We start from the raw sequence: 14,681 nt of genomic DNA, 5'->3' as shown, positions 1-14,681 counted from the left end.
TTAACACAGATCCTAAAACAAGCAACATAATCACATCAAATATATTCCCTGCCTTTAAAGTACATAAGTACAAACCATTTGAAGAGTGAAGAAGGCTGAGCAAAGTGTCCAATAAATATCTGATTATAGTACGTAATTGCTCTGTGGAAGACGACTGAATTAAATCTTCTGGACCTGATGTTTCACTCAACATCTTCCGACTTGCACCTAGAGCTACTCTGAGCCTCTGCACTGCATTATGAGCCAAATTTAGTTGAAGCTGTAGCTGAATACAATCCTGATAAGCAGAAAAAACTCTACTATCTTCCTCAACTGCCTTGTCTGGTTTTCGCAAAAAGTACTGTGCATTGTTAGCACTGTTGAGAGGAGGAAGATCAATACTTTGCAAAAGACTTTCCAGACGATGACAAGCCAAGTTATATCTGTAAGCAAAAAATAAATGAACAAAATAATTCCTGCAATGTTCTCCTGATGCACATGTATGAACACAGTAAGAATTAAACCCCTAAAACATGTTAACACACAACCATTAAAAAGAATTACTCAATTGGTAAGAACTAATAAATGGAGTCAATTACTAAATCACAATATTTCATGCATTATTCTTATCATATGCTAGTGTCCTACCTTCCTCTTGTTCTTTTCCACACATCTATATAACACCATTTCTTGACAAGATACATACAAAACTTTATACAAAATGCAGACTTTCAATAAGATTAAAATATATTTGCAACTTTCTACTAACCTGCACTGTATATCCTCCTGCAGAGCAACCATCATTGCTAAATGCTGGTCAATTTCTGGCTGGTTTGCAGATTCTCCCTCTCCCCTTAGGGGATCATGCATTAACTTCAGTTCACTTTCCCAAGGTAAAATATAGGTATGACCGTAATAAAATCCTAATGGTATTTTAGCTCTGGCATTTGTACTTCCATAACGTCCAATGACAGTGATCTGAAATAAAAATTATAAATATACATACATACACACATGCCACAACAAAAATCTGGGCAATGTATTTAAAAAGATAGTTATATTTTTAATTATGTGTCTGAGTATTTCTTATAACACAGAAAGCATGTCCATTTACTTTCTTGAAGTTCTTACCTTCATGAATCTGCATACAGGAGGTGGTATTAAGTCATGAAGAATAAGTGAATGGGTACTTATATCAGTTGCCACTACCAATCGCCTTCCATCCACCTCTTCTCCTAATGTCCAAATGTCAATTGATAATGAGGCCAAGTCTCCACAAGTAGGAATCAATACATCAGTCAATAGTATAGGTCTGCCAAAATCCAAGGTCACAAATCTCCTTGCTCCTATGCGAGAGAGAGAGAGAAACAGTTGACAAAAAAACTTATCAAATAACAAAATGATACACTGAAAACAGTTTGGAGCACGGGTCTTAAAATATGAAATCAACTTACTGAAATACAAATAATAGGAAAAGCAAATAAGTAAAAATGGCCTTGTTGATTCTCATTCAAAAATTTTCTGAAATCCCAATTTTTGTCAGTTTTGAACCCCATGATTTAAGAAAAGACTAAGACTGTTACTATGAGGGCAACCAATTGTGCACATAACTCTGATGTGTTCATTTAAAACATCAGAGTTAAAATAAATCAAATCAGCAAAAGGAGTATGTAAGTTAATTCTGTAAAGCACCAATGTGCTCCTCTTTCAGCCACTGACTTTTTCCTTAATTCCTCAACTTGATGCATTAAAAACACCAGATTATATTATTTGACTTTAGTTTTCTTAAGCTTTTCTTAACTTCTTGTGGAGTTGCATACTACACATTGGGGTTAAGATGTAAAGAGAAAATGTGGCTGAAATTATATGCAAACTACCCCTAAAGAATGCTTTGAGAAGGTCCTCCAACGCTTTGAGACGGACAACTTTTCTCAAATGATATTTTCCCCCAGTATGGACATATCACTGTCTCTTCAGCTCAATACCAGATGAAGTAAATGAAGAAAGAGCAGATCTGCATCTCTCATCTCATGCACCGTACAAGAATAAGTTCAATTATTGTGGAACAGAAGGCAGACCATTAATAATATTTTAATTCTTTTTCTTCTTCATTGGGGTGAGGGTAAACCAGTAACCTTACCAGCTATAGTGAAGGAAAAACAACTAAATTAAACTTCTAGGAATAATGTTATTCTTGATGGAGCTAGTATAAAAGAAAACAAGGCAGTTACCAATATTTTCCTAAACAAAAAAATTATTAAATAACTAACAGAGAATATAGTTCTTTTCTCAGCGGGCTTATGTGCTGCAGTCACTTCCATGGATAGAAAACAAAATTGTACTGTAAACAACTGATCACATCTTACAAGACTACAAAACAAATTTTCACTGTAAGTATAATAAACATTAATGCTATACCAGTGAATAATTAGTTGGGCAGAAAATACCATAAGACTTTCACTTTATTATCTTTCAAACTCCCTCTTCCATATAAGAGATATCCCAATAAAGCAAATATGGTTTAATTGTTCACATAATGAAAAGTGCTACAATGTGCATTATATCTATATTACTTTCCTAACGATTTTGTGGAGTTCTGCTGCTACTGAGGCACTGAACAATAAGTAGGATAACAGGGTAAAAATTGCCTACAGTTTATTCATCAATATGTTCTAATCAAAAGAACTTATCCCAATCACAGGTGTCTAGCATACAAGCATGAGACAAACTTAGGCAAAATCTAAACTAACTAGAGACCATGAAGTATTATTAATTTTACTCAGTTATTATAAGCAGTAGTTCTCTTCTCAAGAAATAGTTCCACTACAAGAATGTTAATTTTATGATTATTTCTTTGAGTGTAATTTCTAGTGTAATGGTAAGCAAGCAACTACAAGGGAGGCAGATATTTACATCAAGCAAACTTCAACAGGCAAGAGTCATGTACAGATCAAACCCACTGTATGAAAAGAATTAGCGAGACTACTGAACAGCACTCATCCACTCAACCCGGTGATCACACAGCTTGAACCGTATGTAGTGCTTGTTCTTGGTAAAATGTACTTACCCAAGAACAAATGTGATTCATTGCCAAGAAAAATCAAACTGAAGAACAGTGAGTCTTAAAAGGGTCAGCAGACTAGGCAAGAAAAATATTTTAAATCAAAGATTACCTGAATGCATTCGCTCTATAATAATGGACTGGTGAGGTGGAGGTTGAAGAAAATGTGAAGCATGAGAAATTGCAAGGGCTAGACCAGAACCGAGTGGATTCTAGAAAAGAAAAAAAATAGAACTGCATATCTTGCTCTATAAAAACTACTAGCCATAATATCAAATCAACGTGTTGCATTTCCTGATGTCTATTCCGTCATATTTTATAAAAGAAAATAATCTAATTTAATATATTGAGTTGGTATAATAAAATTTTGCCTTCTAAAGTTAGAGTATACTCAAAATATTTTTAAATGTCTAAAACAACACCAATTTAAAACATAATTTACCGTTCTGGACTTGTTGGAATTTTTGTTATGTGCAGCAAGATTGACTGTTGGGGGATCGACAACTGAGCCTGGGAAAAGCTGTGCAAGTTCAGCATTAATCACAACAGAAACTGCTTCATTGGGTGGAGTGAGTGGTGGAGTCATAAAAAGTGGTGTTGTTTTTGGAGTGGGTGGAATAACATCAGATGGATGGATGAAGAATCCAGGGGCAGCCACTGGGTTGGAAGGCACAGAGTTGTGAACAGGACCTACTGCCGATGCTGCTGATGCTGCTGCAGCTGCTGCAGCTGTTGTCTGATGTAACTTGGCTTCCAGCTTTGCTTTCTGTAAAAGAAGTAAAAGCAATACATATAGACTAATCCTGCCTACCTAAGTTGTAGGGAACACTACATGGGTATATATTATGAAGATAAACATGAAATTAAATCAAAACTAGACTCAATATAAATGGAACTTTGCTACATATACTTCTTTGAATACTTAACGTAAAATCTCCTCTGTAGTTGAGAACAAGGACTTTCTCAAAGCAAAGGTGAAGAGGAAGCAGAACAATTAACTGTAAATAAGGAAACAAGGTTCTACTCAAAACAAAATATTAACAGGAAGTGGAGTCTCATGTTGAGTCACCTGATACAATTTGTCACCTGGAATCGCCACAAGGTGCATTTAGACCACAAAGAAATCTATAAAACACCGATCATTACTATTAAATTTTAAGCCACATGAATTTATTTGGTCTTTAAAATATTTTAGGTAAATAGTAACTGGTAACTTTGTTTGATCAAGAGTGTTTAAACAGAGAATGGGTTTTACTTGAAGACTGCAAAAGCCTTATCATTTATATTCCCTCAAATACGTATCAAGTAAAATATATTCATATAATCTTAACAAATTTAAATATCTCATAAAGACTTTACCTCAATTTTTGTTGAAAATGATTAGCTCAGATCGGTCAACCTACTTTCCTTTATGAAAATAATGGTCATTTTTTACAGTACTTTTCAGCTTTTGAAGTTTAGAGACAGCATGAACAAAGAGCCAAATGGTCTCCAACCTGTTGCTGAAGCTTCAAAAGCTGCTGCTGTTTCTCTTGCAGCACCTGTAGCTGTTGCTCGGCTGAAGCCATTGCATGAGAGAGAGACTGCAAAGCTACCTGGGCTGCTGAACTCAGTGCTGTCGAGGCTTCCCCAACTGTCCCAGATGATAGTCCACCTACTGCAGGAGTAACCCCGAAGGAACTCACTGGCATAAGACAAGGGAAAAAACAAAAAAACAAAAACACCAGGATGAAGAAAACGTTCATAGAGAAACATATCCAAAGTATACTATTTTGTCACTAAAACTATAGTTAATTTTCATTTTAAAAAAAGAATCTAAGAAATATAAATGAGGAAATCTTAATGGTAAAAGTACATTGATAATACTACTATTCAAGTCCTAAGGGATCCAGAAATGACTTCTAAAGCAAAGAAAAATTAGAGTCAGTACACTTTTGAGTTTACAAATATTTCTGGTATAGAAAAAATTTTCTTTAATTTTATTAAAATGATCATTAAAAATAAAAGTAATCTTATAAAATTTGAGCATGAAAAATAAATTTAAATTTGCTTTATTAAGTTTTCATACAGCAGCAACACACAGCCCTCTCTACCCCCAAAAAAGGTTTTTTTTTTTTTTTTTTTTTTTGTCATTTTTTCGTGACCGGCACTCAGCCAGTGAGTGCACCAGTCAGTCCTATATAGGATCCGAACCCGCGGCGGGAGCGTCGCCGCGCTGCCAGCGCAGCACTCTACCCAGTGCGCCACGGGCTCGGCCCCAAAAAGGTTTAAAAAAAAAAAAAAAACCTTATTTAAAAGGGAGATGACACTGATTTCCTCATTTTAAGCACACCCTAGACAGAAGGCCTGCACAGAATATATAAAGCAATGTTTCCTATTATATACTCCCCAGATCACTAAAACAGAGAGAAGTGTGTCCCACACACAGTGAAATCTAGCATACATTGCTTACCAATGAACATTATCATCAATGTTTTATGAAAAGCTATATGAAATTTTACCAGTTAAGAAATTTCTTTGACTTTTCTGTTCAGAACTTAATTTCACAACTTAATCTAATATGTCAGCACAAAACAAGAAGTAGGGGCTAAATTTAATAACAGCATTAACATTTATATTACAATTGGCCTTCAGTAGAAAGTTACATCATGGAAAAGATAACTACTATGAAAAGAGCAAATGTTTGGTGTGCATTACCATATGATAGAATTTTAAGGAATTTCTGCATTTACCAGAAGCTCAGAGAAGTTACCCTATAAAGTTGACAGTAGTAGAACTGCCATGAAAACCAAGGGCTATATGAAGCCAAAGCCAACGAAAGGCACAATACTAAGCATGGAACTTACATCAACTCATTTAATTTTTCCAACAAGAAAGTACTAGGTACTAATTGGGCAAAGTATTTGTTGCTATTACATTATTATATGTATTAGGTACTATTATATTCCCATTTTGCAGATAATGAAACTAAAGCTAAGGAAGTACAATAATTTGCTCAAAATTAGTGGAAAAGGGAAAAACCCAGGCAATCTGACAATCTTTTTAACATCTAGCAACAGTTATACTGTGCTATGATTCTAATAAAATGCTTTAAAATTAACTATACTAAACAAGATACCAATAACAACTAAAGCTGTGCATATCCTCTTAAAACTAAAAATTTCCTCATGTAAACAAAACAAAACCACCATTCATTACAGTGCAGTCATACCACACTTCATTTAACTTACACACATTCAACTACACAAACTTGGTCAAAGTAGTAACAATTATATCTCATACAACACATATGGCCCCAAATGAAATCTATCTGCTCTTTCTGGTACTACATGAGAACAACAGCTATTAATTCCAATTATCAAGCAGAAATTATCAGACTTACTAAGACATTTAGTAAGTGATTTTCAATACAGTGTGCTTTTGCGCTTGACTGCTTTAAAACCTAATGCCCAAAGAATATTTATGAGAAAACCAATTAAGTCTCTAAAAAACACATATAAGACACAATCCAAGAAAAATAAGCCATCCTGCTACTACAAAACTAGTTAAAAATCTTTTGCGCAATCTGAGTTTTCAATATCCTTTTCTATTTTTATACTAAGAAGGGCCTCAAAAACTCTAGATATAAAAAAATACACAAGGGAAAACAAGACGAAGATGACTACTCCAACCATTTCTATTCAATACCACACAGAAATTCTTAGGAAGGGCAGGCCCGTGGTTCACTTGGGAGAGTGTGGTGCTGATAACACTAAGGCCACAGGTTCGGATCCCTATACAGGGATGACCGATTAGCTCACTTGGGAGAGCATGGTGCTGACTACACCAAGTCAAGGGTTAAGATCCCCTTACCGGTCATCTTTTAAAAAAAAAGAATTCCTAGGAAGACAAGTGCAAAAAAATAAATAAATAAAAGATATAACAACCAGAAAAAAATAAAGTAAAACTTTCATGAACAGATGACATGATTGCATACCCAAAAAATAAATTGCCAAGAATCTACAAACTATTAAAATTAGTAAGTTAATATAGCAGTATCACCAGATGAGATTAGTTTTTGCAAATCAACTTATTTGCACATACTAGCAACAAATGAATGGAAAATAAAATTAAGAGCAATATCACTTATAATAGCATAAAAAATCAATTATATAGGTATAAATCTAAAAAGAGATATGCAATACTCCACTGAAAACTATAAAACATGGGCTGAACCCGTGGCTCATTCAGGAGAGTGCGGCGCTGGGAGCACTGAAGCCGCAGGTTCAGATCCTATATAGGGATGGCCGGTGCGCTCACTGGCTGAGCGCGGTGCGCGCGACACCCAGCCAAGGGTTGCGATCCCCTTACCAGTCACACACACACGAAAAAAAACCACTATAAAACATAACCAAAAGAAATCAAAGACATAAATACACTAAAGAATGTATACCATATTAATGGATTAAAAGGCTCAATATTAAGATGCCAATTCTCCCAAACTGATTTATATTCAATCCCCCAATTTTTTTTTAAAAAGCCTTCTTTAGTGTAGAAATTGTCAAACTGAATCTAAAATTAAAATAGAAACACGTACTAAAAACCTAGAATAACCAAGACACCCTTTAAGAAAAAGAATGTTCACAGATTCCACTCCTAGGTATGTACACAAGAGAACTAAAAATATACACTGACACAAAAACTTACACAAAAATGTTCATAGCAGCATCATGCATAACAGCCAAGAAGAGGAAACAACCCAAATCTTTATTAACTGAATGGATAAGTATAGTATACACATACAACAGAATATTATTCAGCCATAAAAGAATACATGGTAAAGGTATGAAACTTGAAAATATTATGCTAAGTGAAAGAAACCAGACACATAACAGCATATATTGTACGATTCCATTTATATGAACTATCCAGGGTAGGCAGATCCATAGAATAGCAAATAGATTAGTGACTGCTAGGAGGTGGGAAGAGAGGGAAATTGAGAGTGACTGCTAATGGATAACGGGTTTCTTTCCATAGTGATGGAAATGTTCTAGAATCTAGATAGTGGTGATGACTGCACAACACTGTACAAACTTGTAATTTAAAAAAAGTTTTTTTTAAAATCAAAGTTTTAAATCTACCTACAAAGAAAAAGAAAGTTGATGGATTTGTACTATCAAATATCAAGACTTAATATAAAGTTACAGTAATTATACAATGGGATGTTGGCAAAAGGCTAGACAAATGACCAGTGGAACAGAAATAGACCCACACATACTCAAGAAATTTTTTATAACTGAGGCAACCCTGAAGAAGAATGGGGAAAGGGTAGTCTTTTTCCATAAATGCTTAGATAGCAGAAGAGAGAATTAGTTTAAAAAAGAAAAAAAGAAAAAAAGATAGGCTATAAGAAAATACCCATAATAAATTAAGGAAAGATAAAAGTTGGAAATTATATCAGTTATAGTAATGAGATATTATGAAATTAAAGACTCAAAAAAAGAGAAGACAAAAAAAGGGCAGAAGCAATATTTGGAGAGTTAATTGGCTTAGATTTTTCTAAAGCTGATGGATAATACCAAGGAAAGATTCAGGAAGTCCTAAGAATATAAAGCAGGATAAATTCATATGAGACCACATATAGGAACATCACAGAAAAATATGAAAATGGCAGAGGGGATCTCAAAAACAGTTTGAGAAGTGACAAAGACCTTAAAAAAAGCAATAAGACTGACAGGTGACTTCTAACAAATACAGTGTAAGGTAGAAGACAAGAAAGGATTATCTTTAAATCACTAGAAAAAATAACTGCTAACTTGGTATTCTATAAGATGTGAAAATATACTTCAAGAATGAAGATGACACCTCTTGATCCAAATAAGCTAAATGTTATTTTTGTGATATTCAGATAAATTTAATTATGTATTAAAAATTAGATGGCACCATAAAATGGACTGTTAATTTCCTTGATTATGATAAAATGGCATCAGTTACTAAAGAAGATATCCACATCATTTAAGATACATCTGTTTGTATTATGTATGTAGAGTTAAAAATGACATAATATCTTGAATTTGCTTTAAAGTACTTTGGCAAACAAACAAAAAAAAGGAAAAGATAAAAGAAATGTGAAAAAATAACAATATTGGCATCTGGATAATGACTATGTGGTTTGTAAATCTGATTGTGTACAAAAACTTTACATTTTTCCAAAAAAATTAATATATCATCAGTAGACAAGAAGAAAAGGAGATCTTACACAGTATTTTCAGACCTAAAAAAAATCATACCAGATAAACACTCAAAGGCAAGGAAATGAATAAAAAGCAACATAGATTAAAAAAAAAAAAAAAGCAACATAAATAAAATCATGAGGTAAATCCAAGTGAATACTGAATATTAAACACTATAATAATAATGTATTATGGAGATTAAAATATATGCAAAATTAAGATATAAACCAGAATGCCACAGAAATTAGGAGAGTGATAAGCTCAACATACAGGATTTTCACTGCATAACAAAAACAGCAATTAGACTTCTGAAATCCAGGATTTCAATGACATAATTATTAAAAGAACGGTGAAAAAGAGAAAAAAAGAAAAATGGACGAATAAAAAATAAAATCAACCAAAAAAAAAAAGGAAGGAAAAGGAGAAAAAGAAACATTTAAACATCAGGACAAGATATCTAATAGTATACATAAAAAACATGGTAGGTCTAAACACAAATATCTCAGTAAATGTATACTAAATGCTCTCATTGAAAGACAAAAAATACTAAATGCCATCACTGAAAGACAAAAATATCAGACTGGATTTTTATTTTTTTTTAAAAAAAGCAACTACTTGGTGCTTATAAAAAGTATGTCTAAAATAAAAGGAGCTACCAAAAGGTTGAGATAAAAAGATGAAAAGCTATATACAGCACAAATAGCAACCAAAAGAAAGTTGGTGCTAAACAGCAAACAGAGATAAAGAACTAAATCATAATGATGAAAGATTTAATTCCCAAGAAAAACACAACCATTCTAAATTTATAAGGTAGTCTCGGAAAGTATAAAATAAAAATTGATGAAGCTATCACAGACAAATCAACAATTATAGTGACAAGATTTTTAACATGTTGATCTCATTAATTAAAAAACATGTAGATAACATAAACAATAAAGACAGAGGACTTTAAGAACACAATTAGCAAACTTGACCAAATGGATATGTACAGTAAAATTCACCAGCAAGTACAGAGTAAACATTATTAAGCATGTATGAAATATTTATAAAAACCAAACCTCTACGATTCACAACAAATTTTCCAAGATTAATATTTTGAGTATTTCTTTTGAGCCTACAGCAATTTAAATAGAAATTAACAGCAAAGAGGTAACTTGAAAATCCTCGTTTATGTGGAAATTCAGAGATGCACTTCTTTAACATTACTTACTAAAGTTGAACACGTGAATACCCTACGAAGCAGCTAATCAATTTCTACATTTATATTCAAGAGAGAAGCATATCCATCAGTACTCATAACCCCACAGTGAAACAACTCAAATGTCTATCAACAATATACATGGGCTGACCCCATGGTGCACTCGGGAGAGTGCGGCGCTGGGAGCGCAGCGACACTCCCGCCGCGGGTTCAGATCCTATATAGGAATGGCCGGTGCGCTCACTGGCTGAGTACCGGTCACGAAAAAGACAAAAATAAATAAATAAATAAACAATATACAAATCAATAGTGGATAAATAAATTGTGTCTTATTCAGACTCTCTAGTCCTAAACAGCAATGAAAAAGAACCAGCTGTCTATATGCAGTGATATGGATTAATGCCATAATCACAGCATTGAACAGAAAGCAGACAAAAAAAATATACATGCATACAATTTTATATTACATTCTAACCAAACAGTGTTCATGAATGCATGATTAAGTGGTTATTCAATGAACCAAACAAAAATCAAGACATAAATGTTGGGATGGTGTTTACCTTTTGGAGACAATGAGGGAGAAATAACTGGAAGTGGGCATGACCTTTTAGGGTGCTGGAAATGTTCTTTCTTTACTTAGTTGGTGGTGACATGGACATCTGTGTAATGATAAACTGCTGAGCTATGCAATTTTTTTGTTCACTTTTCTGTGTGGGTATTGTACTTCGTAATATTAATGTGTTTCAAAAAAGGAAACAAAGTTGAGTCTATAGTCATCTTTCAGCACCTTATGAACACTAATCAGAACTTTCCTCTAACATTTAATAAAAACCCCTCTGCTGATGGTGGTTTCAGGCTGGATGGAATACAGAGGTGATGCTTGTATATGCATAGACTGCCTCTGGAAAGACAAGAAACTGGTTCCACTGCTTGCTTTGCAGGAGGGTGCAAACGGGTGGGTAGTGTAAAGAAATATTTCTTCAAACCTAATCTTTTTTTTTTTTACCTTTTAAGAACTATACCTTCTGAAAGCATTATTCATTCAACCACATTTTTCTTTAAATAAAATAAAAATCCTTGATACTTAATTTCATGACAGTTTCAGGGAAGAGCCTCATTTATAACTCAAATCTTCTGAAAGTTCTACTTTTTTGTCATGGCATATTACTATTCCAGTGTTAAGTGTAAAATTTTTTATAAAATGACTACGACAGTCCAACAAAAACAAACTAATTTTGACCCTTCTAGAATCTAGATTTTAATTTAAAACCTTCATCTTTACTATGTAAATTATGAATTTCACTTAGTGGTTACTTCTACAATCAGAAGATATAAGGCAATTTTGAATTGAAAATGCACTAAAATAAAGAAATGATAAATTCCTTTTAAAACTCCATGCCATTCTGGAGCCAGGTACAAAATTAAATCTTTCATGACTTCTTATGGAAATTTTTTTCTGCTCCTGTTAAACTGTTGAAAACAATAAAAAGACACCCACTTACACAAAACCACCAAATGCAGAATAAGTTTAAGACAATATCCAAAAACTCCTCAGTGACCGTAATACAGATGTTAAACCACATACCAATACTTAACTATAACAACTCCAATTATTTATTTATAACATCAACAACACCACATATTCAACACACTCCTATAGGTCTCAGATATCCAAAGATGCTTTAAACTAGTTGGGAAAATAGTATTCCCTCTTTATTTATCTCAGCCTTCTCAAATATATCACAACAAATATACTGTTTACTTCAAATGCAAGAAAAAACATTATGACACCAAAAATACACACAGTATAGACAAAACAAGATTAGCCATCAGCTGAAAATTGTTGAAGCTGGGTAATGAAAACATGGAGTCTATTTTACTCTTTCTTCTATTCCTATTATGTTTGATATTTTCCAAATTAAAAAGTTTATGAAAATGCACACACATAAAAACAAAAGGATATAAGACAGTGCTCTAGTGGTGAGGGAAACAATAACCTATGAGTTGACTCAGAAAATAATACAAAACTATTTCTGATATTTCCCCAAAATGTCCCTCCCATAAATAAGCTTCCATTTAACATGACAGCAATGAAACTTACACATATTATAAACTGATATTTAAATACTTACATATCGCTGTTTATAACTGTAAAAATATATAATAAAAGAAGGTATATACCAGTAAACGTACTTGCATCATCCCTTTCTATTCTGGTTCCATCACTAGTTGACACACAAGTAAAGTGCAGGGGTTCAACTTCTAGAAGTCCAGTGAGAGATGTGAAACTACCCTCAGCAGCTGTACAACTACTGACCTTTCCATTTCCTAATACAGAAAAAAGACAAGACTTATGTGAAGATAATCTTTAAAAGACAACAGTCACACTGACAATTATACCTATTCCAATTTTAATCAAAACATATATAAATGTACAACCCTTACACAGTGTTTCAACAATGGACATGGTATTAAGAAAACTCAAAAAACAGGAGATACTAGTTTCTTTTTTTTCTTAAATCTTGAAAGCATTTGTTTTTGGTTTTTTGTTTGTTTTTGTTTTTTTGGATTCAGCAACATCTTGCTACATTTGCTTTCTCTCTCATATGTACACACATGGACATATACATATCTGTAGGAGATACTAGTTTCCTTGCTACAAAAGCAGAGTTGCATAAAAGCAACTTGGCAGCCCTTCACATTAATAAGAAACCTGACTAAGTGTTTTCTATAACACTGAAACTTACATTCAGTAATGAGTGATTTAAATTTTATTTTATTATTTTTTATTGGTTATGAATATTCATGAGACACAAAGCTGATTGTCGCCCCTTGTGCCCATGATGTGAGGACCAGATTCATACTGGCAGCATACCCATTACCACAAATTGCATTTGTACCCCGTGTCCCCACCCAATTATCCCCAACCTCCCTCTCCCTCCTCCTAAATTTTAAGTGGGAGAAGAAAATAATAAACCAGCTACTAACATTAGCTATAACCCAATCTGTTAATTATGCATAAAATCAGAATACATTCCATGATGTCAACTGTATAAATATAAGACACTAAGATAATATAAGTAGTTTTTTTTTTTTTTTAAACAAAAACCACGTTGTTACAACTACATAAACAATAAAACCACAGCAAGAAGACTGGAGAGAAGAATACAAAAGAATTTACAGTGACTGTGCATGTGGTTTGGGAGGATGAGGATTATTTTTACTACTTTCCAAGTTTTCTAGAATTAGCACTAATTTAAACAGAATTCATTTAGAGACAAAATAGAATCCAGGGATGAGAAGAATGGGGAGATACAAAAACTGTCATCAACATCTCAAGAACTATCAATGCAAGACTAAATTGTCATAACCTTGTTCTCCATCGTCCCATTGGTGGCTCAGTGGAGGTCAAGAAAATGTTTTATTGCACATTACTCAACACAAGACCTGGGAGATGAAAGAGTAAAAGGATAGGCCCAGTCCTCTTGAAACTTCTATTCTGTGTTAGTGGTTACTAGGCATTAAACAACCAACTATATATCTGAACTTTTTTTTTTTTTAAAGTACAATGTTAAAGAGAAATGTAAACGACAGGGGAAATCAGTTCTAAGGTCACAGGGTAATAAAATGCTTCCCTGATGAAATGATGAGATTCATGGGAAGAACAGGAGATTTCTATGTATTTACTCCCTCGAGATGGGAAAATCCAGGAACATGGAACATGAATGAGATCCCAGCAGTAGAAAGGAAGAGGGCACATTTGAGGAATTGAAAGAAAAATATGGACAGAGGAACAGTTTTCAATCCTAAGATCCCTCTGCATATCTTTAAAATATTAAGAACCCTAAAAAGTTTTCCTTTATGTTGGTTGTATATATACTGATATTTACCATAGCAGAAATTTTAAGATGAGAAAATTTTAAATATTAATTCATTTTATAACAATAAACTCATTAGATGTTAAAAGAAACAGCATATTTTGATGAAAAGTAACCATTTTCTGGGGCTGACCAGTTAGCTCGCTCAGTAGAGCGTGGTGCTACTAACACTAAGGTCAAAGGTTCGGATTACCATACCAGCCAGCCACACCAAAAAATGTAATAAAAAAATAACCATTTTCTAAAACAAAAATAATTTAGTAAGAGTGACAATGTTTTAGCTATTTGCAATCTCCTTAAAATCTGGCTTATCAGAGGATAGCTGGATTCTATGCTTCTGCATTCAATGTGTT

The 14,681-nt window shown here is 33.4% G+C and overlaps 1 protein-coding gene across 3 annotated transcripts in view; it reads right to left on the bottom strand.

The window, feature by feature from the left end:
• Nucleotides 1–14,681, bottom strand: part of BIRC6 (baculoviral IAP repeat containing 6) — a 244,234-nt gene that overhangs the window by 143,104 nt on the left and 86,449 nt on the right. For 2 of the 3 annotated variants that reach the window (XM_063078978.1, XM_063078979.1), the window contains exons 23-29: nucleotides 12,632–12,778; nucleotides 4,537–4,724; nucleotides 3,483–3,806; nucleotides 3,153–3,252; nucleotides 1,111–1,325; nucleotides 749–957; nucleotides 76–422 (exon numbers count right to left, since the gene is read on the bottom strand). In XM_063078978.1, the coding sequence (XP_062935048.1) occupies nucleotides 76–422; nucleotides 749–957; nucleotides 1,111–1,325; nucleotides 3,153–3,252; nucleotides 3,483–3,806; nucleotides 4,537–4,724; nucleotides 12,632–12,778 (1,530 nt within the window). The remainder of the gene's footprint in view (nucleotides 1–75; nucleotides 423–748; nucleotides 958–1,110; nucleotides 1,326–3,152; nucleotides 3,253–3,482; nucleotides 3,807–4,536; nucleotides 4,725–12,631; nucleotides 12,779–14,681) is intronic. The other variant, XM_063078980.1, reaches the window with a different exon arrangement.

Source organism: Cynocephalus volans, chromosome 14, assembly GCF_027409185.1.
Source record: "Cynocephalus volans isolate mCynVol1 chromosome 14, mCynVol1.pri, whole genome shotgun sequence".
Taxonomy (NCBI): domain Eukaryota; kingdom Metazoa; phylum Chordata; class Mammalia; order Dermoptera; family Cynocephalidae; genus Cynocephalus; species Cynocephalus volans.
Note: the sequence above shows the minus strand (reverse complement) of the source record. Positions and strands in the feature narration are given on the sequence as shown.